At 36.8% G+C, this 27550-nt stretch overlaps 1 protein-coding gene across 2 annotated transcripts in view; it reads right to left on the bottom strand.

Annotated features, from left to right (window-relative positions):
• Window positions 1-1045: 1045 nt before the first annotated feature.
• The window catches only part of tmem131 (transmembrane protein 131), a 44241-nt gene continuing 17736 nt past the window's right edge, over window positions 1046-27550 (bottom strand). For both annotated transcript variants that reach the window (XM_083561112.1, XM_083561113.1), the window contains 38 exons: window positions 24229-24297; window positions 22037-22157; window positions 20710-20826; window positions 20489-20611; window positions 20275-20355; window positions 20043-20193; window positions 19897-19953; window positions 19734-19795; window positions 19533-19641; window positions 18404-18512; window positions 18160-18310; window positions 17636-17806; window positions 17172-17282; window positions 16846-16980; window positions 16385-16489; window positions 16209-16295; window positions 14599-14751; window positions 14416-14491; window positions 14209-14323; window positions 13956-14094; window positions 11362-11471; window positions 9865-9931; window positions 9501-9649; window positions 7964-8106; window positions 7253-7436; window positions 6389-6574; window positions 5728-5883; window positions 5145-5638; window positions 4884-5050; window positions 4634-4764; window positions 4365-4486; window positions 4138-4278; window positions 3847-4003; window positions 3426-3541; window positions 3240-3324; window positions 3047-3150; window positions 2823-2962; window positions 1046-2048 (listed from right to left, as the gene is read on the bottom strand). In XM_083561112.1, coding sequence (XP_083417238.1) covers window positions 1797-2048; window positions 2823-2962; window positions 3047-3150; window positions 3240-3324; window positions 3426-3541; window positions 3847-4003; window positions 4138-4278; window positions 4365-4486; window positions 4634-4764; window positions 4884-5050; window positions 5145-5638; window positions 5728-5883; window positions 6389-6574; window positions 7253-7436; window positions 7964-8106; window positions 9501-9649; window positions 9865-9931; window positions 11362-11471; window positions 13956-14094; window positions 14209-14323; window positions 14416-14491; window positions 14599-14751; window positions 16209-16295; window positions 16385-16489; window positions 16846-16980; window positions 17172-17282; window positions 17636-17806; window positions 18160-18310; window positions 18404-18512; window positions 19533-19641; window positions 19734-19795; window positions 19897-19953; window positions 20043-20193; window positions 20275-20355; window positions 20489-20611; window positions 20710-20826; window positions 22037-22157; window positions 24229-24297 — 5146 coding nt within the window. In that variant the 3' untranslated portion in view covers window positions 1046-1796. The remainder of the gene's footprint in view (window positions 2049-2822; window positions 2963-3046; window positions 3151-3239; window positions 3325-3425; window positions 3542-3846; window positions 4004-4137; window positions 4279-4364; window positions 4487-4633; window positions 4765-4883; window positions 5051-5144; window positions 5639-5727; window positions 5884-6388; window positions 6575-7252; window positions 7437-7963; window positions 8107-9500; window positions 9650-9864; window positions 9932-11361; window positions 11472-13955; window positions 14095-14208; window positions 14324-14415; window positions 14492-14598; window positions 14752-16208; window positions 16296-16384; window positions 16490-16845; window positions 16981-17171; window positions 17283-17635; window positions 17807-18159; window positions 18311-18403; window positions 18513-19532; window positions 19642-19733; window positions 19796-19896; window positions 19954-20042; window positions 20194-20274; window positions 20356-20488; window positions 20612-20709; window positions 20827-22036; window positions 22158-24228; window positions 24298-27550) is intronic.

Raw genomic sequence — 27550 nt, 5'->3', positions numbered from 1 at the left:
TGCCTGGTTTTCTCCACACATACCGCTTAGGATTAAGGCCAAAAGTTCTATTTTGGTCTCATCAGACCAGAGAATCTTAGTTCTCACCATCTTGGAGTCTTTCAGGTGTTTTTTTAGCAAACTCCATGTGGGCTTTCATGTGTCTTACACTGAGGAAGGCTTCCGTCGGGCCACTCTGCCATAAAGCCCCGACTGGTGGAGGGCTGCAGTGATGGTTGACTTTCTACAACTTTCTTCCATCTCCTGACTGCATCTCTGGAGCTCAGCCACAGTGATCTTTGGGTTCTTCTTTACCTCTCTCACCAAGGCTCTTCTCCCCCGATAGCTCAGTTTGGCCGGACGGCCAGCTCTAGGAAGGGTTCTGGTCGTCCCAAACATCTTCCATTTGAGGATTATGGAGGCCACTGTGCTCTTAGGAACCTTAAGTGCAGCGGAAATCTTTTTGTAACCTTGGCCAGATCTGTGCCTTGCCACAATTCTGTCTCTGAGCTCTTCAGGCAGTTCCTTTGACCTCATGATTCTCATTTGCTCTGGCATGCATTGTGATCTGGAAGGTCTTATATAGACAGGTGTGTGGCTTTCCTAATCAAGTCCAATCAGTATAATCAAACACAGCTGGACTCAAATGAAGGTGTAGAACCATCTCAAGGATGATCAGAAGAAATGGAAAGCACCTGAGTTAAATATATGAGTGTCACAGCAAAGGGTCTGAATACTTAGGACCATGTGATATTTCAGTTTTTCTTTTTTAATAAATCTGTAACAATGTCAACAATTCTGTGTTTTTCTTTCAATATGGGAAGCTGTGTGTACATTCATGAGGAAGAAGAATGAACTTAAATGATTTTAGCAAATGGCTGCAATATAACAAAGAGTGAAAAATTTAAGGGGGTCTGAATACTTTCCGTACCCACTGTGTGTGTGTGTGTGTGTGTGTGTGTGTATATATATATATATATTACATACATACACACAAATTAGATTCTTTTTGTATATATTTTAGTAGTGTATATGCAGAAAAAAAAAAGAACCACCACACAGTAAATATTGCTGCCTGATATGTTTATTTCAACCAATGTAACGGATGTCTCAGTCATGGTGTGACAAATGAACTATGTAGAAAACAACCCCCTTTCTGGTGTTTCAACTCCTTCAGACGTTAAATTAAAATCCAATTTTTGCAAATAAACCATCCTTTTAACCAGAATTCAATAAAAATAATAAGTTAAACCTCAAATTCGCAATGCTGTCATAAACTGGCATTGACCATAAAACACCGGACAAAGACTTCCGCGGTCCTGGGAACACAATCCTGTAGCTTCTTTAACTGTGACACGAGTTACTAGAAATCAACAGGGTTGGCCAAATAGGTGCTAAAATGAATGAAAATTCTTAAATCATTGCCCATTTCTTCTGAAGAGAAGGGATTTAACACAAAGTGCTCCATTTCTAGTTCTAGGTAATACTGCACTTAAGACCATACAGTAATACTGGGCCATATACTTTAGTTCAAAAGAAAAAAAAACCAAACAGTATTACTCAAAATCTGGACGTTTTAAAATAATAAAAATGGGCAATCTACTTTCTTTAGCTCCATGTTTAGAGCTTTAGAAGGGTATAAATAGAAACTTGGACAAACCAATTCAATCAAAATGTATCCAAAGAATTTAAAGTTAAAATTATATCAGCATACCTAGGACCTTTTGTAACAAGAAAAAACTAAAAGACACCCTAATAACTGAAACCATAACGACATTCGTTTTGTTGCTGCAGGGGACCGGTGTTCCTTCCTCTTGTTAGTTATTGTTGCTCTTGTCAGGGTTGTTGGGCCAGGGATCGGAGTTCCAGCGGCTCAGCGATGGTGGCCATCCGTTCCAGGGGTTGTAGGTTTGGCCGAGATCGGTCGGGGCAGGAGTGGGTGGAGCAGTGTGGCTGACTAAATCAGAGATTGGTGAGGAGTGTAGGGTGGAGTCAGGACCCGCAGACCAGATGGAGTTGCTGAAGGACAAACTTGGGGACCAGGGGTTCCGAGACTTTCCCAGCATGGTCTATAGACACAGATAACAAAAGGTTAACAAGTCGGATATTATCTAGACACCAGGCAAAGGGAACTTATGAGAAGGGAATTATGCTACACAGCATTATAGGACAGATGTCTTTTTAGCTGTATACAAACCTTTGGCAGAAATTTTTTGTCCCCCAGTTTATTCTTAATAAATAATGCTGCTTCATGTACTTAGTGGGCATTCAAAAGATAAAACAAAAAATTAAGGATAAACTTTTTTTTTTTTAATTATAAAAAATAGCAAGAAGCAAAATTTAGAACAAATCTTCCTAATGATAAAGCAAATGGAATGTGAATACAGGGACTAGGAGGCAATTAAAAGTCAGCAGACTGACGATAAATGAACAATTTTGTTTTACTGAATTGTGCACATTTGAAAGCAAATATATTTTCACTAAACTGATAAGCTGATTGCAGTCGCACAACTATTATAAAGGTTTTTTATAAAATCTACAATTACATTCCACTGTCTAAAATCGCCCTAATGACCCTTCGAATTGAAAAGTAACTAACTAGATGAATCAAAACAAGAACAGTTATGTTTGTTTAGTATTATTTCAATTCTTCATTACTTTGCAACACAACAATTATGTTAGATTGCCATATTCCCCTGCCTTACTAATACAGTATTCAAACAAAAAAAAAAAATTATAAAATGAAAAGAAAGAAAAAAAAAAAAAAATTTTTTTACTCATTTCTGTTTCAAAACAAAAATCAGTTAAATCTTCTCTTTTTAATGGCAGGTAAACATTCTTACAGTTGTTGGAGTGGTAGGGGAGCCGTTGCTGGTAGGCCAGGGGTTTGAGTGATCAGTGTCCCAGATGGAGGGGGTCACATGGGAGTATTCAGGCCAGCTTGACTGTTGCTCTGAATTCTTGGGTCCTGCTATTCCAAACACTGGGGGGGGAAAAAAAAGTTTTTTTGTTTTGCAATAAATATGCATGCTGGCTAGTGTTTTTATGTTGCACTGTGTCTATATACCTGTAGCCAGGTTGAATGGGTTGTGCGCTCCAAAAGTTGAGAAAGAATTGGTGGAACTATAACCAGGGTTGCTCATGTTGTCAGTAGGACTCCATAAACCAGAACTGTTCACAAATTAAATTACATATTGTAAATAAAAAATGTCAGGATTTTAGATATCATGCCCAGTGTATGAGAATGATGGTTAACTTGCCTGTCAGAGCTGTCACTCTCCACTGATGTCATGTGAGCTAGGCCCATCTTTTCAAGACCTTCAGCCTTTACAGAGCCACTGCCACCTATGAATGTACCCACAGACAAATAAAAAATGCCTGTACTAAACAAAGCAAATACATGGGTACATTGTTTTAAATTGATTAAGTTAATTATTTTTACTCACCAGGGCTTTTGTCATATCCAGCAGCCACCGCTGCAAAGGTGGGATTTCCATTTTGTCCAGGTAAAGATGTGGACTTGACCAGTTTGTTACCAGGGGCCTTCTTTGAGGTTACCTCACTAAAAATAAACCAGGTTAATTAATTAATTAATTAATTAATACATATATATTTTTAACAAAAATGGGAGGTCTGAAGAATTGTTTTCTTTTTGAGACGACTTTGAGTAAACGGTAAAGCATGTATTGAAGCTAATACTTTCTTTTGAGAAAGTCTAAAACACTTCAGATGTTCAACTAGAACAGTTGCAGGAAATTAGGAAATTTCCACCTTTACCATTTTTTCACTAGCACCACTTAATGGAAAAGTTAATATCTCAGTGGTTGTGTCTGCAGGACCAGGGATAGAAAAAGAGGAAAGAGGTACCTGCTGGTGTTAAGCACACTGCTGTAGCTGTTGCGGGGAATCAGGGTAGGAGAGATAGGTGGAGGGGAACAAGTTCTGGTAATAGCAGATAAGGGTCGCTTCAGAAAATGGTCTGCGTTCATGGTCTGCAGCGAGATCTGCTGAAGACTGTCTGCTTCTGATACAAATAAAAGACAAGAATTTGCGTGTTTACTGCACTAACTACAACTGAGAATGATCGTGCTATATATTCTGTGAGAACACACAAGACAGTTTCTTTATATATTTAAGGTACATCTTTAACAGACTTACGGACGCTAGCTTTAAGTGGAACGTCCCATTCTGGTGGAGGGGACTCCTTCTCCCCCTCTGAGCCACTGCTGAAGTCATGCAGAAAACCATTTAACTTGGCCAATGGAGATGGACGTCCTTCCTCCAGCTTTCCACAAGACACTAATAAAAAGAGTTTATAGTTTATTTGCAAGAGGCTTCTAGAGGAAACAAAGAGCACTTTGTTTAAACCAGTAGTTTATGCTCACGTCTCGGTTTCTGTAATGGTCTCGGTTTGGGGGAACTCTGTGTTCCTGTATTATTGACCGTTTTGGGGAATGTCTTGCGCTGTTTGTTTTCTAGTGGAGTGACATAGGGAAGTTCCAAAGAACTAAAAAAAATAATAATAATTTGGACACATGAATATAAGCAGAAAAAAGGTCAGTCAAAATGTTTACAAGAATTGCTAAACAGAACGTGGATGTGAAAGAAGTAATAAGATATACAGATGTGCTTTTCAAATAATGTTTCAATTAACCTGGTCTTTTCCACTTGATTCTCTTTCTTTGTGGTTAACTGTTTCTTGTTTTTGGGTTTAGTGGATGAGGGAGGTACTTCTTCTCGCTCTTTTTCCACTGTAACTGTTCTGACCTTCTTCTTCACTGGTTCCTGTGTAATACAAGTCACCAAATAAAAGGCATTAAAAACTCTGCTAACTACAACCATAACACCTTGTCCCGAAATGGCAAATAGATATCCAAGTGAGAAAGCCTGCTGTATTTAAATACCTCTTTAATAATAGTTTCTGTGTCAGGGTTGGAGGTCTCGGTGGTAGTTGAGGAGCTATCATCAATATCTCCAAGGGTCTCTTTTAAATCTTCTTGGGTCTTTCCTTTTGCTTTTCTCTCTTTTTCCTCTTTCTTTTTTTGAGTCTTCGTTTTACTCTTCATTTTCCCTTAAATTACAGTAAAAACAGTTATGATCAAAATGTCTCTGCCATTTTCAGAGAATTATTCGAATTTAGAGCATCAATTCTCACAGTGTGCTACCTTTGCTTTGTGCAGACTGCTGTATGTTCTGTTCCATGAACGTATTAACAGCAGGAGACTCAGGCCGCTGCAAGTCTTTGTCCATGGCCACCAGAAGTCTTTTGTAGTCCTGCTCTTCTGTGCTTTGGCCTCTAAGGGACTGAGAAGGCAGAGTTGTGCTCAGGTTCTGAAGTTCCTCCAAGTGGTTTGTTGTTGGCAGCTGTGGATTTGGGTGCTGCTGCTGCTGATGATGTTGTTGTTTAGAATTTCGTGATTTACGATAAGTCAGCTGGTTAAGTCCTGAGCTGCCATCTTTGTTGAGCTGAGAGGAAGAAGGGGAGGAAGCTTGCATAGATGAGCGACCTGAGCTGCCTCTGGATTTGCTGTCCCCTAAAACGGCGCTGCCATTGGAGCTAGAGTGTAGGCTGCCCTGGCGCCCACCGGCGCGAACGCTCCCACCTGAACCATACACTCCTCTGTTCGAGTTCTGGTGTGAGTCGCCAAAATCGTTTAAGCTAGAGAAACATCAAACGTTTTATTTTGTTGTTTTTCTTTGGCAGTAAAGTATGGATAAGGGCACCCACTAGAAATTTCATCAACTTACTTTGGATCACTTTGTATCCGTACAATTTCCCTGAGATCAAATGGTTTTCCAGTCTCCATGGGAGAGTTGGATTCCAAAGATAGGCATCGCTTGAAAGGCTCCCATATTCCCTGTGCCTCCAGATACGCTGTGGCGATAACCAGTAGGAACATAGAGCTATAGAAATTGGAGAAATGCAGATTGTTCAGGTACTGACTGTAAGAATTATGTGCTTAAAACTGCACATGAAGATGAGTAAAGAAGTCAGTTATTCTAAGTATAAAACAAGAAAAGAAGAGCCAAACATATCTCAGATAGACTAGATTATTTATTATGTAACTGCAGAAATACTTGAGAATAAAAACTGTAAACCCAAAATTGTGCATGATGGTAAGATTTGTTTCAGATTTGTTGTAAATATTTCCTCAAATTTGCCTGGGAGATCCTTTTTTGAAAAATTAAGCACACACACATAAACCTAATCTTCACATTTTTTAAACAACTAATAGCCTTCGCGCTCTTAGTGCCAACGCTAGCTGGACACAATTGACTAAATTTTAAATGGAGTTAGAAAGCTGATCGTTTAAGATAATTTCCCTCTGTTTAAAAAATGAAAATGCTCTGCTTAGCCCTGTTGTGTTTGTCTTTCATAATAAGAATTATTAAAATAAAGTGTGCTGACCTCATAAACAGGGATACAATGATGTAGAGCTCCAGCTCCCAGTTGGGTGGAGGAATGGTCTCCACACATGCAGCCAGCATGTGGTAGGGCAATGAGGCGTTCAGTACGAACGTGAACTCTGAGCCACCCGCCGACACCAACTTCAGCTCTCGGATGACTCGTGATGAAGTAAAATCTGGTGTAAACCTGTACCCCACCCACCCACCCAACACACACACACACACACACACACACACACACACACACACACACACACACACACACACACACACACACACACACACACACACACACACACACACACACACACACACACACACACACACACACACAGTGCATGTTACTTTAATTATTTATACTAAAGCCCTAAGCCAGAAGATAAAACCTGAATGCAGATCATTTGTTCATAGTTAATTTTATTATTAACCTTAAAAGAGATGTCTTTCAAAGCACCTAATGATTCACATTTATGCCTGACATTCTCCAAAGTATTTACAAGAAAAAGTGTCCAAGTAAAGACAACAAAATGGCGATTCATACCTCCGCAGGGGCCTGGAGGAAACAGCACAAACATGCTGGTTCAAATGTTTTAATAGTGCCTTATGCACCAGAGCACACAGTTAACAGGTGATGTTTACCAACCAACCTGAGGTTGGCTACACTGACCTACTTTCTGCTGCAGAAGTTATTTTGTTTATGATTTCTAACCACATTTTTATAAGACACTTTGTTTTAACTGGCAAAATGAAATCCTCATTACTAAGTCCTGACACAATCAACCAGACTCTGTATTTGCAGGATATTACTTTATGATTTCAAACTACAACATGCCTGTGAAGTAAAAATGGAGATTGAGGCACTCACAGAATAATGAGGTCTTTCGATGTGTTTGGTTTAAGTGCAAATTCTTGACAGTTGAGAACTTTAAATCCATATCCCTCACAAGCAGTGCCACTGATTTCGATGGAACGGATGTGAATAGGCAGGAGCCCTGTGTTTTCCAGCCTGAATGTCTTTCGCAGGGTGAAATTTGGCTCCTTAGGTTTGTCTTTTTTGTTAAAGAGGGGGAAAAAAAATACAATAAGGTTTAGAACAAAGATAAAAATGTGCTCAGGTAAAACTACATCAACCTTATTTTTGAACCTTATTATTCAAAGCATGGGATAATTAAATACAATTATAAAACAAATCTTTCATAATGTAAACTAATTATAATTAAATTATTCTGGGGTTAAAAAAAAAAAAAAAAAAAAAAAGCACAGTGAAAACAGAAAAACCAAAGTCAGCAAAACATTGTGAAAGGTAAGTGTATTGCAGTACACACTCACATGATGTTACAAAACCGCAATCACGTGTACTCTAAACGTATATAATGAAGAAAGACTATAGCTTACATAATAACTGCAGTTACATGTACAGATCTTAACATTTGAGAATAACTGTTGTTTCGAAAACATGTATTAAAAAAGGAAGTAGGTAGTAATTGGATATTCAAATGACAAGACCGCAGAGGGAGCCAAGTGGAGTTTCTTAAAATGTTCACAAATTTTTCAATCAAGCCATAAACACACTCACTTTCTGAGCAGTCTTTAAGGAGTGCCTCAGTCATCTTAAATCTTAGTGAGCTGCCTGGTCCTGGATGTTTCCCAGCAAGCTTTACACTTTCTCTGGTCCCCTGACCATGCACCATAATCAGGTCCACCACAGTCAAGTTGTTTCTATACAAAAATCACAAATCATGAAATATCTTATATCAAAAACATGTAACGTGTAGACGTTTACCAAACTGACCTAGTTTTGGCACCAAAAATTACTTTCGTTTAATTTTCGTAAAGAAGCAATTGTTTGTAAAATGTAATGAACTACAATGTAATGTTACCCAGCACAATGTCTATTTGTGGGGGGAAAAAAAAAAGGGTTGACCATGACTGGAGTAAACAAAATACTTTTTTTTTTTTTTTTTTTTTTTTTAACACAAAGAAAAAACACAAGGAAAAACACAAAGAAAAAAACACTACACAGTGTGTTTACACCACAAATGAATGGAGACTAATTTACTTTCATTCATATTTAAATTCAGGCATTTACCTCTAATTCTTATTTGACTAAATTTACACTCTTCACCCAGGTGACACTTTTCATCCAAGTTGGACAATTCTGTAATATGGGGGCTGAAAAACTCCAGGTGTTGAGCACAAAAGTATTTTGTGCTAGATTTTTAAGTTTGTGACATTTACCCTTTACTGCCATTTTATATTAGATCAAGTCAAAAAGCTTTTATTGTCATTTTTACCATATATAGCGGACTCAGTACACAGTAAAATGAGACAACCTTCATCCAGAACCCTGGTGCTCCATCACACAACATAAAGCTACATAACAGAACACAGAGCAAGGAAAAGAGTAAGTGTCCTCGCCCCATAAAGTGGATTGTGTGCAACCGAGTGCAAACAGTGCAGACAGACACCACAAGACAGTGTGGGACAGATACACAAAACACATAATAGCTCCGACCAGTAAACCGACTGTATAATACATAATACTGTAATTATACAGTAATGTGCAAAAGAGGACTATAAACAAGAGTGTGCTTGTAAACATAAACACAATGTTGTGCCAAAATAGCAGTAGCAGCAGTAGAGAGGTGCAAAACAGCATGTAAACAGTATAATATGATGAAATATATATATAATGGGTGGTGGAATGGATTGAGAGGAGTAATAAGTGTGTGAGTTGAGGGAGTGTGTGTGTGTTTTGTACAGTTCAGTTCTGTGTGTTGAGAAACCTGATTGCTTGAGGGGGAGAAAAAAAAAAAAAAAAACTATTGCACAATCTGGATGTGAGGCCCGAATGCGTCGGAACCTCTTTCCTGATGGTAGGAGAGTGAAGTGTGTGTGTGTGTGTGTGAGGGGTGTGTGGGGTCGTCCACAATGGTGTTGGCTTTGCGGATGCAGCATAGATGTTTATAAACTTTAAAATCTAATAGCAAAATTAAATGCAAAACAGTCAGTCAGTCATTTAGGAAATGAGACTGCTTCTATACTTAACAATTATTTCAAATCCCTAGATCTAAACGACAAGTGTGTGTATGACACGAATAATCAGACCTCACCTGATTACTAACAAAGAGGAGACACTGTGATTGCCAACGGGTGAGAACTTGACAGTGAGTGATTTGGTCTCGCCCGGCATAATCAGCACGTTGAAGACAAAGTTTCGTGTAAAGCCCTCCGCAAATCCAGTAGAATTCACTACTGAGGACTGACACACAACACATATGTGAGTACCTGTCAGATGCAGTTCTATAGCAGTGAGCTTGGCAAATTTAATCAAAACTGTTAACAAATTATAAATATTTACAAATACTACAAAAGCTTAAATAAATGACTATTAACATTGCAATGCAGTTCAAATGAAGCTGGTGTGTACACAAAAGCATTAATCTAGAGTTCTATGGAACCTCTATGGACACTTACTTGATTCTGCTGAACCTGAAATTCCAGTGTACTTGTATTAAAGTTGGACATCTTTTCGTTTGGGAATCTGTGAAGGAAAGAAGAGTTAAATAAACAAGGAACCAAATCACGGTCTTAGCTAAAACACCATACACACATGCAGGATACTTTTAATCTATTCAAATATAAACAAAAGCAGAACTAGTGCAAATGAGCTTTGGTTCATTCCTCGATTATTTCTCTTTATTTCCATGTAAGCTGGGTAATATAATGATATTTAAAGTTACCAGCAAAAATAATGCTCTTCATCAATGGCAAAATAATTAAAACTATTTGAAATAATAGAATTTATGGACAAAATAGGCTTTGTAGACACCTGACCATGGTCTTATGGCCATACGAGTCTTCTTATGCGATTTAAGAAATCATTCCACATTTAGTTCCCATTTGCTTTAATAATAACCTCCACTCTTCTGGGAAGATGTTCCACTAGATTTTTATTTCTTGTTGTTGAGATTTGTGCTTATTCATCCACAAGAGAGTGTTAGTAAAGTCAGGTACCGGTGGAGAGTTAGGAAGCCTGGGGCGCAGTCCGCTTTCCAATTTATCCCAAAGGTGTTCAATAGGGTTGAGGTCAGAACTTTATAGCAGGCCACTCAAGAGCTTCCACTCCAACCCATGTTAATTATGTCTTCCTGGATCTCACTTTGTACACAGGGGCAGTGTCATGCTGGAACATGATTGGGTCTGCTTGTTCAAGTGAAGGGAAAATGATATGCTACCACATCCAAAGACATCCTATATAAATGGGAAGAACCACATATGGCTGAAAAAGCCAGGTGTCCCAATACTTTTGTTCATATAGTGTATTTTAAAATATATTGTTAAACTGTAATTTGTAGTGGTCCAGTACCAAAAACTGTCCGGATAACCAAATAAGAAATAAATGAAGGTTGATAAGGCTTTGGCTGTACTACAGTATGTGTTCGGTGTGTATTGTGTTCGGTTCTCTGAAATATTTTTGTATCTGGAGCAGAATCTGGATTAGATTTTCTGATGAACCCACATCTACAGACATGCCACAGATTCTTGAGATCAGGCCATAGCTTTCAGTCAATCAAAGTAGTTTACAGTAACTGCAGCTAAATCCATCAACACTACATATCACATTTTATTTTTTTTTTATACAAAGTGCTTGACTAACCAGGTGTGTCAGGTTTTTGCATATAACTTTTTTTTTTTAACTACAATTTCATCTTACAAAACTACATTTTTTAACTTCCATTCTTCCAGTGTACACCCTCTCCAGTTCTAAAAAGGAAGTTATAAGGTGTAATTTGACTGGCAAAGCAGATAATTTTTTTTTAGCACAACTAACCAAAACTTACATTTACGTGAAGCACTATGTTCCCCAGCATGACAGGTACAAGTAACTCCTCTGAACAAATCTTGAAAAAAGAAAAGTGTAGTTCCTACTTTCTATAAGTAAAAATGGCAGAATGTGGTTGAAATAATCACCTGGTTTTGACTATTTCTGTAAACACGGAGGGGTTTGGGTAGAGGGCAACAGGAAGAACCTGTACATACACTGGAACATCAGATGGGTTCTGCAGAATAATCTCCTCCACCTATTAAATATACAACAAAAAAAACTTAATGTTCCACATAAAGTAAATGATTAAAATGGGTTAAGCTACAATGCTAACAAATGTTTGATGTCTGACGAAAATCAAATATTAACTGCTCCTTTGTTTTATGTGAAAAAAGCATATATAATCCCAATTCAACACAGTGTTATTATTTTTTAAACAATCATTATTGCATACTTCTAGGCAAAAAACCCCCCAAAATAAATAGGCCAAACCTAAAATGGCAAAAGGTTAACATTTTTGTGCTTTTGGCAACAATTCATTGTTCGGCAAATGAGTAAAAATTAAACAAATAGTGTACATCTCACTTTGCTCCATTTATTATTTTATTAGAATGTATCATGCCTATTTTAAGGAAACGGAAATATCATTGTGAATGTAATAGCCACAATAGGTCTAAAAAAAAAGTGGGGACTGGGCAACAAAAGACTATAAAAAGAAATGTTATTAAAAAAGAAACACTTGGAGGAACATTTTGCAACTAATTAGGTTAATTGGCAACAGGACAGTAACATGATTGGGTATAAAAGGGGTATAAAATCTTAAGAGAGGCAGAGTCTCTCAGAAGTAAAGATGGGCAGAAATTAAACAATCTGTAAAAAACATTGTTGGAAAATTGGGGAGTATTTTTAGAATAAGGTTTATCAATATAAAATAAATTAACCTAATCATTTACAGTACATGTGAAAATATGATCAAATATTAGTATTGAATGCCCATGATTTCTGGGCCCTACCTACATAGGAATGACAAACATAAATTTGTATCAGCCAGGGTTTAAGCATCATCATAAGATAGACACACATTGATTAAAGTGGTCAATGATTATCTACTGGCCTCTAATAAGGGCTGTGTCTCTTTGCTTGTTATCATAATATTGTCCTTAACAGACTACAAAATGTTGTTGGAATGCTAGTTATTGCCCTCAACTGCCTCAGGACCTTTTTGACTGAAGGTTCTCGGTTTGTAGATGTAAATATCCTCTACACATACTGAGGTAAAGTTTGGTGTTCCGCAAGGATGTTTCTTTTTTCTTTACATCTGCTACCTCTGGGTGAATTATTCAGAAAAATTTTATTAGCTACCATTGCTACATTGACAATACACAGCAAAGACAGATGAGCGAGATCTACTTAATATTATTGAGGAATGTGAAAAAGACAACAGGTGCCTGTTATCTTTCTTTTACTGATTTGATAAGAGAAGTACTTTTACAAGGACAACATAGTATAACTTAGTACGGTCTTTCTGTCTCATCATGTGCAGTAGTAAAATACCTTGGTGTAATTATTAACACATTCAATGAGAATGGGTTTCCTTTGGAGTTTGGTTGCTTTCAAGGTTTTTTCCTCATACAACCTTGTGACATTTGATCTATTAATTTCTGTAAAGCTGCTTTGGCCCCAGGTCTTAGTTTAAAGTGCTATACAAATTGAATTGCTGAAATATGCAAGGCCAAAAAAATAATAATAATAATCAAGACAATGCTGAACCTACATAACTTTGTAGTAGAAGAGTCTGGTTGCTGATATGGCCTGCCTGAAGTCCAGACCTTTCATTAACTTTCATTAACATCATGTAAAAACCTTTCACATGATGAAAACATCATGAAGCAAAAAACAAAACAAAACAAAGAATACAGGATTGTTTTGTTTTGTTTTGAGACCTGTTGTGGCCATCAATTTCACAATTACCCTATTTTTTCCTTAAAATAGTAGATTTTCTCAGTTTAAACATTTGATTTGTTTTTTATGGTCTGCTGTGATTAAAATATAAGTTTGGGATTTGCAAATCATTGCATAATTTGTATTTATATTTTGCACAGCGTAACACCTATTTTTCATGGAAGTGGGATTGAACATCAAACATTTTAATCATTCATATAATAATATAATAAACACATCACCGACCCAAACAGTTAATTGCATCAAAAAAAAAAAAGAAATAAAAAATTATAAGTGAATGGTGGAATATCGTTTTAGGATTGCTTTTGTTTAATTTGTGCTTTTTTTTTTTTTAACCAATTATTTGTTAAGATATTTAACAACTGCTATTTTGGGCTTGCACACGTGCATATTGTTGTTGGTAGTTGCTTTAGCAGTTTCAATTTCTGACAAATATTTTCAGAATAGGAAAATATCTACAAAAGTATAGCATGGACCTTTTTAAGTCTTAGATGAAAACTCAATCTGTTCCTTACATCTATTCAAGTACAGAAGCAATAAAAAAAAAAAAAAAAAAAAAAAAAAACAGGATGTGGTGTGTTACAACTATGCTAACTATGCAATTCAAGTTTTGGGGGGAAAATATAATCTTTATTCAAAAACATCAATGCTATTAAACGCATTTGTGACATTAATGATTGAATAAAATATTCAACTAGTGTACATAATCAGTTTTGTAATTTGTCAGCACTTTGGCTTGAGGTTTGACAAAAATGAAAACAAGTGTGTGAAAACTCACAGAAGAACTATTGATGTTGGTGAGAGGGAACAGAACTTGCTGTGAGGAGTTGATCAGTGAAGGCCATGTGAGCTGAGCTGATATCTTAGCCTGCACCTTCTTTTGTAGATCTGTATTTACTTCAAAGAAAACATCGACCCTACACCCAAAAAATATCATCCTTGTTAATACAAAAAAAGTCCTTGTATACTGATTATGAAATGTGATCTGGATCCAATGTGTTTAAATGCAATAGTGTCATGCTGGGACTCACTCATTGCCTAACTGTTCCTTCAGGTCTTTCCATCTTTTCAGCAGCCTTTGATGCAAATCCACATCGCTGTCCCAAATGTCCTCCAGCATAGCAGGAACATGTGGTCTTACTTCAGCTGCAAATATAACCATAAATCTTAAAATATAACCTTAACCTAAACCTTGAAAAACAGAGGGTGAGAAACACAGAAAAAAAAAAACTACTTACATTTTAGGACGAAAGGTAATCCTACATAACATTGATCACCGCATTGTGAACCCGCATCAAAATAAATATTTGCTATCTGGAAAAGAAAAAAAAGGAAATATAAGAAACAATCATTCGAAATATTTTACAGTTGTCCCTCAGAAACAGGGATGTCGTATTTGAATAGTAAAACTGGACAGACACCTTTGTTTTGCGCTTGGGTTCCAACTCCACTCTGTTACTGCGGAGTCGTTTGTAGTAAAACCGCATGTCCTCGGTGAGAGAGAGGATTTGCTGAAGCTTCACCTTTTGTGAAAATGAACTTTGTATGCTGAGCCCTTGATGAACCACTTTTCCCTGGAGATAAATGAATCAAATTTACACACACTAAACTTCCACAGTAATTATAAACAATATTCGACCAAAAAGAATATATTTGCACATATACACACACATTTTCATCAAATCCAAAACAGAAGCATGGCCAATACATGTCTGAAGTTTCTTTAACATTTTTTATATAATAAAAAGTCATTAAAGAAGCTAATCATTTCCTGTTTAGCACTTTTTTTGCGAAACATGTCAATGGCAATTGGATGATTTCAAACCTCAGCTCATTCAGCTGGATATCAAGATATGCAAGATGAATGTACAATTGTGAGGCCACATCTCCCAAACTAATCTGATAAAGAGATAATGGCTGAAAAGGAAAGTGATTCAAGCTTCAAGGTAGCGGTTATAAATGCAAATGCTACTAGATTTATCCGTTTTAAATATTTTTGTCCATTTTGAACACAAATAAACATATTGCAAAGTGCAGCTTAATGAAGATGTGTAAAGAATTTGGGCAAAAAGAAACTAAAAAAACAAACAAAATCTGAATCTGATATTAAACTGCATTGAGACAGTAAGCCATGATGATCTGCCTCAGGAATTGCTGTTCAGCATGTTGCAAGGTAATAATCATTATTTAGTTATATAAGCATCATTTATCAGTCGATAGCTTTTGGGCAACAAAGCTGTACAGTAAAGAAATGCTCCACTGAGAAACAAATGCTACAGCATTTTAAAAAGGCTGTCCCATGCAAAATTAATTCTCCTTTAAGGAAACCACATAAACGGATAAATACATTTTGACAAAAAAAAAAAAAAAGAAAAAAAGAAAAGCAAAATGAAAAAGAATCTCCAGAAGGAACGACTTGGATGTTATATTGTATTTGATAACAGGAACTTTTTTGTTTGTCAGACATTCACCATAACTGACAAACTGTTGTTGCAAAAAAGAATAAGACACTATAGGACATGCTGTTAATGGAAAAAATCAACTACATGGTGCTAAAGGCAAATAACCTTGAATCCAGTGCTGATTTTAATAACAGCAAGCAATTTTACAGCAATTTAATATTAGAAATACTATTGCCTTATATAATGAGTATAATACTGCACTAAGACAATAAGCAAGGACAATCTGCCTCAAGAAAGACTGTTTAGCATGTTGCAAGGGCATGTTGCATTCATATTTTTAGAAAAAATGCAAAATGATCCACTAAACAAACAATACAATATAAGTAGAATATAGAGAGACGATTTAGAGTATCTAGAAATGAAATTCTCTGGATTATCTACAAATGCTCAAGTTTAACACCCCTTTTTTTTTTGCAACTGACTTCACGGTGCGAGACATGATGCACAATCACATTCAACCATCTACATCAAACTGGGAATAGTCCAAGTCAGCCTAGAATACAGGAATGTATTCAAATTTAAGACATTTGTTTTTCATGTTATGTTTTCTGGAGACATGCTGCACTTACCGGAAAGGAAGGAGGCATCATAATGTGTTTGGGGGAGCAGCTTAATGTTCCTACGGCTATAAGAGCCTTTACTGGGATGGTCAATATCTGAAAAAGGGACAACAGAAATAAGTTCTAAACAAAACAACTGAACAAATAGAGTTAGGCTAGCGCTATCTGGTCCATGAAACACACACCTCATAATCTGTGGTAATGTGTACAGCTCCATCGTACACACCCTCCAGGGCTTTAGCCATCATGGTTACTTTAAATGCTGCATAATAGCCAGAAGCTAATATGACCTGTCAAACAAAATACAAAACGCCCATTGGAAAAGGCTGTGCTTTACATATGATTTTCCTAGCTCCTCCTTTACATTAAAGTATGCAAAGTAAAAAAAAAAGAAAAGTAAAGACATTTTTTCTTAAACTTTCATTTCTTTAGGGAGGCATGCAAAACACAGTCAGCACAGACATTTACCTGCTTCAAATATTAAACCAATTCTGCTAGACTAGTCCAAATTTATTATACAGAAATGACTACACTATATATGATCAGCAAAAAACAATACATATAATTATTTAAAGGTAAAATTAAAATTAGTTCAAATTGAGTTTGTGCCTACATGTCTGCTCTAGTATAGATTTGACATTCTTACGGTTTTGTAATGGGCCACTGAAGCGTTTTGAAGCTCCTCGACTCGACCCAGTGCAACACTCCTGTTCCCTTTCTCTGTAGTCAGCAGCTCCATAGACAGGCTATCTCCAGTCACCAGCCATGACTTAATTTCCAACTGTGGAGTGCAGATCACATCAATTAGCAAACATGCAGCACAGTTACACCCTTGAACAGAACAAAACGCCCAAGAAATCAGTGATGCCTCCATCTCATCTAACAAGAACAGGAACACCTAACAAGTTCCTGATAAACTTGGTGCCTGTCGGCTGACGGATATGACTTGGTTTCAGCTCACATGGCCCTTACCTCTATGGGGTTGTTGTTGATAACCACAAAGACCAGACTGCTCGTGTCTGTAGCACTGAGAATGCCATAGTCCAATACGTGTTCTTTAGAACTGGGCGATACGACGACAGGCTTCGGAAAGAACAGAAGTGATGCTTAATCTCAAGTGTCACCACAAAAATCAGAAACAATCATTTGCACATTGTACTTCACAACAAATGTATTAACAGAAACTAACAGAAAAAATTTACTTGCTAAATACAAGAATTTGTAGACACATTATATCCAAATCCATATATACCTTCTTTGCTATTATTTTGTCTCTTTTAATGGATTCCTCATATAGAAATGGGTTGACTATAAATAAAACATACCCATACAGGACAATGTATCTTTAAATAAATAAATATTATATTTATAAAATTCCTCAATTTTAAAAAACACCCCCTTATTGTATTGTCCCAATACAGTATCATGTCTTGTACCTCTAGAAAGCCGGTATAGGCCCTGACAGGGAGGTGAAACTTGGATGCGTTTGTGATAAGGAGGATGTTGCTGTCGATGTGGATGGAAGGCCGCACAGGCCGGAAGAGTAGGGAGAAGATGTAGCGAGATTCATTGGGAGGGATAAGGACTGGTGTGCTGAAATTATGAACCTGAAACACACAGGGCACAAAAAGTGTTTGTACTTCATACTTAAAGTGACAGTGCAAAAGTAACTTGTACAATATAATGCTTTACAAAAAAAAAAAAAAAAAAGCTCCATGGAGAATAATTCCGATACCAAACAATTTTGGGGATTTATGTTACTGGATTCCTGGTGATATTTATATTTCACCATAATTTACAGGCCGCAGAAACAAAACTATACTGATGACAATAAACCTGAAAATCATTTTCATAGCATGGCAACTAAACAAATCTGCCAACTTGGAACCACAATGTCGTAACTAATTGTTTGTCAATGTGCATGTTTCAAAACATCATTAGTATGAGCCGCATGACTCACGTTGAACATCCTGACATCGTCAGGAAGGGAAACGTTGTGTATGCGTATGGCGAAGTTGAAGGTGTTGGTGAGGTAGATGGGCCGGTCCACTGGATCTACAGGACTGTCTCGGATGTGGAACAGCGTGGCTGTGTGGTCAAAGCCCAAGTACCTGTAATGGAAAAGTACAAAATTATTATAATTTTTTTAACAAAGACAACAGATATGCTTGTTATGATAATGAACAAATAATTAAATAGCTAACCCCTCTAAAACTTCAGCTTGGTAAGGAATTTCAAGTTTTGAGTAGCTTTTCTCTTTCGCCTTTACTGTTATTTTACCAGAAAACTGGTCTGGTCTTCTTGCTTTTGAAGCTGAAATAGCAAGAAATAAAAATAAAAAAGTTAAAACATTATGTCTCAAAGTACATTCTAATGTTGCAGTATATTGCGCAATGTTCCACACGTTGCATGCATATAACCTCCTGGTGGTCAGCTATTTAGGCAGCTTTAAGACGACATTACTGCAAAAAAAATATCCCAATCCTGCGCTTACAGTCTGCATAACGCGCACAAACACACCAACTTACTGTATTTAAAGTGATATTTCACTATCAAGTGCCAAAGTCTAAGCTCCTGATCATAAACATTGTCTCTATGGCACAAAATGCTGCAGATTGAAATGAATGAATGATAATTAAGCTAGTCCATCAGCAAGCGCAAGCTGAAGTTCGCCAATCCTATAAAGTAGCAGCTGGGGGGAAAAGTAATATAAAAAAAAAAAAGAAACGTATTAAAATAACTTTAGTTAATTCACAGATACTAAATTAAATTAATACATTTGTATAATGTACACAACCTGGTCTTTAAAAAAATATATATAAATAAATCCTTGACTAAAAATTAATGTGCAATTCTTACAAAAAATTTGTCACCTCGTGGTTCAACATGTTTAGAGAAAAGAACATTGCATCTTTTTTGCTAGCATAAGAGTTATAGGACTTCAAGTAAACCCATTCTACTGTCACCCAGAGAACACCTAAATGTGTGTAAAACCGCAAGCTTTAAGATTTAGAATGTGTAGCTTATGGCTCACACTAGTGAGGTGCCCTACACCACATTGCATTATGTTTAAACACACAGTTTATTTATTTAAAATGTTGTTAAACCATTGGCTGATCAAATAATAATAATAAAACAAAATACCAGGAAATCTAGACCATGAAATCAGCTTGTCCCATATTTGTTCCCCGCTATACTAAGATCTTAAAAAAAAAACGATATCAGGTGTAATATTTCTTTAAAGTTTTACTTGATCAGTACACCAACTCACACAAATGTAACTGAGGCACATGCAGAAGAATACTGAAAACCAGCATTAAAAACTATACTCACCATCAAAGCTTATACTTGCGACTTTGGTATACCGGCTCTCTCCTGCTTTTAGCGTAACCTGTTTGAACTCGACTGCAACTGCTTCGTTAGCAGGTGCTGGCCGAACACTCTAAAATACAAATGATGTTTATAAAGTTTATATGATAATGCACCAAAATGCTGTGCCTTACTAAGAAATACTAAGACACTGAAAAGCCCTACCATAATTGATACATCTTTTGCTCCAGAATTTAGAAGATGCAAATTCAACAGTTTTGGTCGATCTGTACAGGACAGAGATTAAATAAATAAATGAGTGTACGTCTGTTTGAGCCATGTGTTAAATAGCACTGTTGTACGATTAAGCAAGCAATGTTATCATTACCTTGCGAACGAATTGTACCAAAGTCTAGCATCTCTGTTGAAGAGTATATACCAGGTGCTGGGAAAAATAAATAATATACACTCAGTCAGGGTTTCACACTGTACTTGGAAATATAAAACAAATAGATTTAACTCGGGCAGCCTGACCTGTCGTGACCTCCACCTCTACAGGAAGGATGATGAACTCGTCCTCATTGGAAGCATTGGTTTTGATCCTGATGAAGGCTGTGTGGTTGTCAGCATCTCGTGAAGAGAAGCTGGCTCTCATCACACCCTTGGTCTCAAATGGACCAATTTCCTACAAATAAAAGTAACTGATAGTAAACAATTGGCTTATCATAATTAAGAATAGTTAATATTGTGAAGAACAGACGCTCACCCATAACTTCTTGGTGCCACCTTGTTGGCCAGTGGGCAGCTCTAGATGTAAGTCTCCCCCACTTGAGTACATTTCCACAACCTAAAAGAGAAAGCAAAGTCTTATGGACAAAGGTCCCAGCACAAACAGTTCAGAGAGGCACTTGGGCATCAGGTATATTCAATTTAAAAAGGCCAGATATAAGACTGTATTTGGATGGCTGTAACTGGATTACCTGTAGTGGCTCACTGTGTGGATTAAAAATGTTTATAAGTGGGGAGAAGCTGCTATTCACAGGAACTCTAGCACCTACAAAAGGCCGGAGTCTGTATGGGTTAGGGATGCCCACACCAAATACCTGGAATAAAACAGCACACTTTACAGTCTAATCGAATTTGCACCATGCCAGTTTATGACATCTACTCCCTTACCAAAAGGAAAGGCTTTAAACCCTACCTGGTATGTGAACACTCCATGGTGAGATGTGTTAATAAATAATGTATTTTCTACATTCCCTACTACTCGAGCTAGGAAAACCACATCGAATGAGGTATTCCCTCCTGGTGGAATTATCTGAAATCAATCAATCAATCAATCAATCAATCAATCAAACAAACATGTAACGTTGATTTTATTTAAGCTTTATAATGCAGAATTTCTGAATCTAGCACAAATAAAACCCCATTATTATACACAGTATTAGTCATATTGTACTAAATTCTTCCAGTAAGACTATTTACTACTGCATAATAAAGGAAAACTTCACTAAATACATACTGAATTCCTATTTCTAGATAAAGGTTCTTATAATAAATGTTTTCTAAGCATTCTTGCTCATTTCAGATGTGTTCAGGGGCTTTTGAATGTTAGAATGCGACATATATTCTAGCCAACTTGAGGCCAGTTCAGTAATCCTTTTTTACAAAAGTTATAAATATAAATTCTGTTTAGCTTTTACTTATAATTAAGCTAGGTCAAGTTAGAGCTAGGTTGTGCTCAGTGCTCCCCAATTGTGATGGTCTGATATTCAGACTATAAAGAAGCACAGATGCAGCATTAAACTGGTTTATGAAGTACGACACTATGCTTTAGTTTGCAACCCATATTTGCCCTAGGCTGGAGATTTGGTATTGGTTACCCCTGCCCTGCATCCCACTACAGTTCAGAATTCGATTCTATGGGGATACTTATAATAAACTACAAATACAAACTGAAATTAAGAACTGTGATCACAATGCAGTTCAAAATGGTGCTTGATGAGATAGCTGTATTTATATGGGATGACCTCTAGCCACGTTTAACATGAGCTACATGAGGTTCAGAGGGGCAGAATGATTTAATTATGCAAGTGTCAGGAACAGGTGGGATGTGTTTTATTTATTACCGGCTGAAGAGGGAGCGATACACGGGACACTTAAATATGACCCTTAGTCTTTAATGTGCTCACTGATGTGTCATAACCAAATCATTTACATATCAAATGACAAAAATAGTTGATGCTAACATTCTAGGGAAGTCGAAAAACAACTCTTCCTGTGTGTGTTTGTGTGTGTGTGTCATGCTGCTATCCACACAACAGGACATGGTATTTTCTCTAGACAGACAAAGCCCCTGGCGGGTGAGCCAAAGAGGAAGCATATGGTTGCTTGCGTCCTTTTTTTCAAGTTTCTAAAAGGAAGCCAACGTCAAACCCGTTTGCTCAACAAAACATGTACAAATCAGAGCTTTGTTGTACATGGGCGAGACCTTTTTAAAAAATCATAAACCATAAGCTTGTACTTACCCTACTTTGAAAAAATGATGCATGGAAATGTGCTGTTGTTGCTGATATTGATATTAAACTTATTTCTTCTGAACTTGGATTGTGTAAGTAAACTTTTTCCATTTTTGGCATCCCGACCGGCCTGAGGAGGAAATAAACAAGATACATGTGATAGCCCCTAAAAGAGAAATCATGATTTTCTCTTGCTGTACAAAAAACAACAACAACAAATCTAATCTAAATCACAATCTATATTCACATCTGACTGTTCTATGTTCCAACAATGTAGTGATATACATCAGGACAGTGCTTGGACAATAACTGAAGCACACCATTTTACCGAATTAAAAATGGGAACACGAATAAATTAAAAGTGTCTCAGGGGGGGAAGAAAAAAAAAAAAAAAGCACAAATAGCAGCAGTGTTTATGATGGGTCTGGGTAATTTAAGGAGGGCTTTATTTGAATCAGCTAGGATTGCTCAACACACTGCTGCCATGTCTTAGAAACAAGCACAGATAAGAGTCAGTATGGCTACGGAGAACATTACTTTTGCTAATGAGCTTTTTTTATATCATTTATTTACACAAGACCTGAGGATGTGCATTGTGCAGGGACAATTAAAACTTAAAAGGTTAACCGTTTTCAATGATCTTATTGCTGCATGCCATGTATGCTTGAGATCTAATTTAGCGGTCTAATTTAGCATGGTGTAACAGCAAATAACTTCAAGCTACAGCACTCGTTTGACCCGACATAACAGCGAGTGAAATGACATTTCCTGATGACCTGTTTAACATTTAAACAAAAATGAGACCATACACTTTTTTTTAACTCTGAAATTGATTCTAAATATTTATGGCATATCTTTAAACAAAAAAAATCACTTCAAATAAGAACAAAAGGTAATGCCAGCCTGAATGCTTGAAATAAAAGAGTGAAAATGGCTTAAATTTACATCATCTTTTACAATTTGGAATTGAACATAAACTAGAGAAACAGCCCCCCGGCTCGGCTGAATCGCAGAACCAGTATGTGAGGACTGAAAATGGTTTTGCTCAAGAAGAGTAAGGATAAAAGAAGACATAGAAGAATAACAAAGAAGGAATGTATGGCAACCTGAGAAATCCTGTTAAAAGACTGAATTCTTTCAAACATGACTAATGTGGAATAACAGGTTTTGACAAAAAGATTTAAGTTTGTAACATTTCCACATCAGACATAAAAAAACCAACAAAACCTAAAAAAAAAAAAATGTTCCATTTATCTTTAATCCTGCAGGTCATCTGACTGCACTGGTCATGTTATATAAAAGAAGAGCAAGCTCCACAAATGACTTATTTGATTGGGAAATGTGCTTTCTTCATGCAGTGAGCTTGTTCGGTAGAGAAATGTCAATCTAACTAAAAGCTCTCACCTGGGGATAAATCGAAGCATGAATACAATTAGAAAAGGGAAATCTGGCTGCCAAAAACTGATTTCATATTATATTAAATAAATAATTCATCATATTAATCAGTGATTATTTTTGCACTGATGTAAGAGTGGTGATCCTTTGCGCTAAGTGCCAAGACGAGGCTAATGTTTGTTCAATGTTTGAGGTTTACCTCAGGAGATGAGACTAAAGAGACTGATAATAAAGGAACTCTCTGATCAAAGCGATTATATGATGTCCGTTAAACAACCTTGAATCCATGAAAACAAACAATATATACAACATATAATATTGACAAATATATTTGGAGGTATGAGGTGGGGTGTGGTGTCTGCTTGCAAAATCCTTTCAGCTCCGGATTATACAAATATGGTTAGGATGGGATCATATCAAGATGACACGGTAATTGTCTTTTAAACAGAAAATCCTGTTGGTTTATAGGCTATGAATAAAAGGTACATTTTCCTGCCTGTATTTATTAGTTATATTTAAATAATTGATTTGATGTAAATGAAAGTATTTCAACACACCAAATACCATTTGCTTTAACACATTCGATGTATGTGTGTCCTTCTGTGGAGCCAATTCTTTCACTTCTCCCTTTTGGGGGAGAGCTAGAACTTACACAAATACAAAAGCTGTAGTCTTCAAATCTTCACAGAACAGATAATGTCAGAATTTCACCATGTGTGGTTTTCCCAGGGCCACTAAACATTTGTGTGGGTAAAGTGACTGTATAAGACAAAAAAAATAAATGGACCTCAGAGTTTGTTACTTACTGTTCATGAAAGTCCAGCATTGGAGGCTCAAAGTGTATAGGCCTGCTGTTCCCCCTGTGCGAGGATGCACTGCAGAGGATAGAAAAGGTGTGTGTAAGACACAGTAAAAAATAAATAAATAAATAAATAAATAAATAAAATAAAAAAACTTAAACAGAAGAGCACACACAAGCCAAACTGTCTAATTCTCATATAGATATAAGCTCAGTCAATTTGTAAAACATAATGGATAATCATCAAAAGAGGATTTTCCAACTTTCCTTAAAAACAAGAAAAATAATCAGCAAATATACACAAGCTTACTGCAATACATGAACAAAAATCCTTCAGAAATCTATGAAAAATAAAATAAATAAACCTCAATGCCTTTACTGGCTAATTAAACCCTGAGCAAATTACAGACCTCACAATCAAATTTGACATCAATGACATTTAATATTTTTGAATAGATTATCAGCTGAATATCTCCACAGAGATCTTTGCAGCGTTTTGTTCAATCTTTGCTGCGCTGTAACCCTATTTTTGCTTGTGAAAGTAAATAGGCACATCAACCTCAAACGCATTCCATCAACTAATGTACAGTAGTTAAAAATGGACATCCTCCGAGCTCGCACACTATGTGGTAGTAGTAAACCTGCGCCTCCAGCACAAGCATTAGTTTCAACTAGAGGGGGGGGGGGGGGGATTTGTTTAATTCCACCAAACGAGTACCACTTTTTCTACACTGCAGTTGTGTTTAGCAGGAAGGGATCAAGTCATGCAAAAAAGGATTCCCTCGTGACACTTGTGTTACTGAACATTGCTTGTGTGCACCCAGTTTCTATCTTGTTTTTCTTTTTAAGTCATCCTCTAATCGCAGGAAAAAATAAATAAATCATAATTCACTAGGTGGGATAGGCATTTCAAAGGTCTCAAATGGACTTTAAGAACAGTGGCAATTAATATTATGTACAACAATAAAAATTAGCGTAATAAAAGAACATAGGGCAGTCATGGCTGAGAAAACTGATAACTTGAGATAAATCATCTCCAGCAGCAAATAGTAGCATGTTATGTTGCAGCCATCGGCAGAACACGTAATTACACAATGATTCCATTGAATTTTAAAGCACTGCTACTGATTAGATGCATTGCATGTTTTCTTGTAGGAGGAAAACTACACAAAAAGAGGAAGAACATAAGCCCCATACAGTATAAGCTCAGGAGCAAACCTGAGAGCTGTGATCCATTGAAGTCGGGTTCAGTTGATAAAAAAAAAACAACAAAAAAACCAAACAATAGCTAATGAGGCGAAGCAACAGCACAGTGTGGTAATGCAAGATCCTGCTGTAATCTCGAATAAGCCTAATGGCCACTTATGGTTGTTGTGCTCAAGATGCAATGATTTAAATAAGTTATGACCGTCCTGAAAAGAATTGTTCTGGAAATCCAGTCAATGTACTTCATCTATTGCATATTGCAAATTTGAAAACCTTCCTAACTTTGTGTGCACGCTGAAGAAATAAACGAGACGCATTCAAAAGCGAAAAGACTCAGTCACACGAGCGGTCACACCTTTGAAAATTCTAGCAGAAAGGGGGGGGGGGGTTTCTTTTAAAATGTACTGTTTACCTATTGAACAGAATGTAAACTTTTTACAGCTTTATAAAGTCTGTGTTGTGGCGTCTTACTTTAAACACACAAAAACAAATGGGCGCAAATTTCACATTTGGGATGACATCAATTGTTCCCTGAAACAATTTCATAACATTCATAAGGAAAAAAAAAAGGTTTCTATGCTGTGACAGGGTCAGAACAACCTGCTCCAACATACACAGAGCTGGACAACAGATAAGCATTCGGTTTTCTGCTTTATCTTTTCAGTAAAATACAAGCTTCAGAGTATCTTTTATTCCACGTATATATAAAAAATACATGACAAATTTACCAGTAATATTTCCTTTTGTTTTTTTAAATGTTTGTGTATATATATATATATATATATATATATATATATATATATATATATATATATATATATATATATATATATATATATATACATACACACACACACACACACACACACACACACAATATATATATATATAAAAACTTTGAATAAACTGCAATTACACATATAAGCCACTAGCAACAGATTACACAAAATCGGTCAATGACAGACGAGAACGTGGATATCAGCGATTTAGATTTTCCAAGAACATACACGTTCTCTTTCCAGATACATGGAGAAAGAGTGATAAGCCATACAAGATGTTAGAGAGATTGAGATGTCCAGAAATACAGACACACGATGTGCTGATAAAGTAAAGTCTCATCAGTGTTCGAAAAGGATAAAAGGACATCATGTTGCTTTAAAAGTGTACACTTACATCAGTGTGTGTGGTAATGGAGCACAAATACATCAGAATTATCGACTGCAATAAAAGTTCCATTATCAGTAGACACAAAGTTCAGGACATGTTGAGAACACATCCAGCAAAAGTAAAACATCACTGACTGGTGTACTGACAGTGAGCAAGCAACCATCAGACAGATAGAACAAAATGCATTGTGTTTCTACACCAACCAGGCTAACATTATGGTCACCGATCAGACATAACTTTATGACCAACTGCCTAATATTGTGTTGGTCCCCCTTTTGCTCCCAAAACAGTCCTGACCCATCGAAGAATAACAGCATTAACTTTTTCAGCAATCTGAGCTACAGGAGCTCGTCTGTTAGATCCAACCACACGGATCAGCCTTCGCTCCCCACGTGCATGAACAAGCCTTGGTCACCCATGACCCTATCGCCGGTTCACCACTGTTCCTTACTTGGAGCATTTTGATAGATACTGACCACAGTTTTGCACATTTTGGCCCTTGCTAAACTCAAATCCTTAGACTTGCCCATTTTTCCTGCTTCCAACACATTGAGGACAAAATGTTCACTTGCAGCCTAATATATCCCACCCTCTAATGGGCATAATTAGTTCTCCATGTTTCATGCATGTATGCTGCAGGAGTGTGTTTCACTACAGGAAAAAGAATGAAACCACAGAACATAAACCTCACGAACGAGGAGTGGCCAATGCAAAAGTGTACAGTCGGGCAGGTCGGCCAAAGCCCTGAGCTGGAGCGTTCTGATTGGCTGAGTGAGTGAATAAGGCGGTCTAAAACACGAAAAGTTGTTCTACTGGATTAAGGAGCGAGTCGGAGAAGGGAGCGGCCCCTTATAAAATGATCATAAATAACGCAGAGCTGACATCATTGCCACGTTTTTGTTTTTGTTTTTTTTAACTAAAATAACCTGCTAACATGGAGTCAGCTCTAAGTTAAC

This window comes from Silurus aristotelis, assembly GCF_946808225.1.
Source record: "Silurus aristotelis genome assembly, chromosome: 2".
Classification (NCBI taxonomy): Eukaryota; Metazoa; Chordata; class Actinopteri; order Siluriformes; family Siluridae; genus Silurus; species Silurus aristotelis.
Note: the sequence above shows the minus strand (reverse complement) of the source record. Positions and strands in the feature narration are given on the sequence as shown.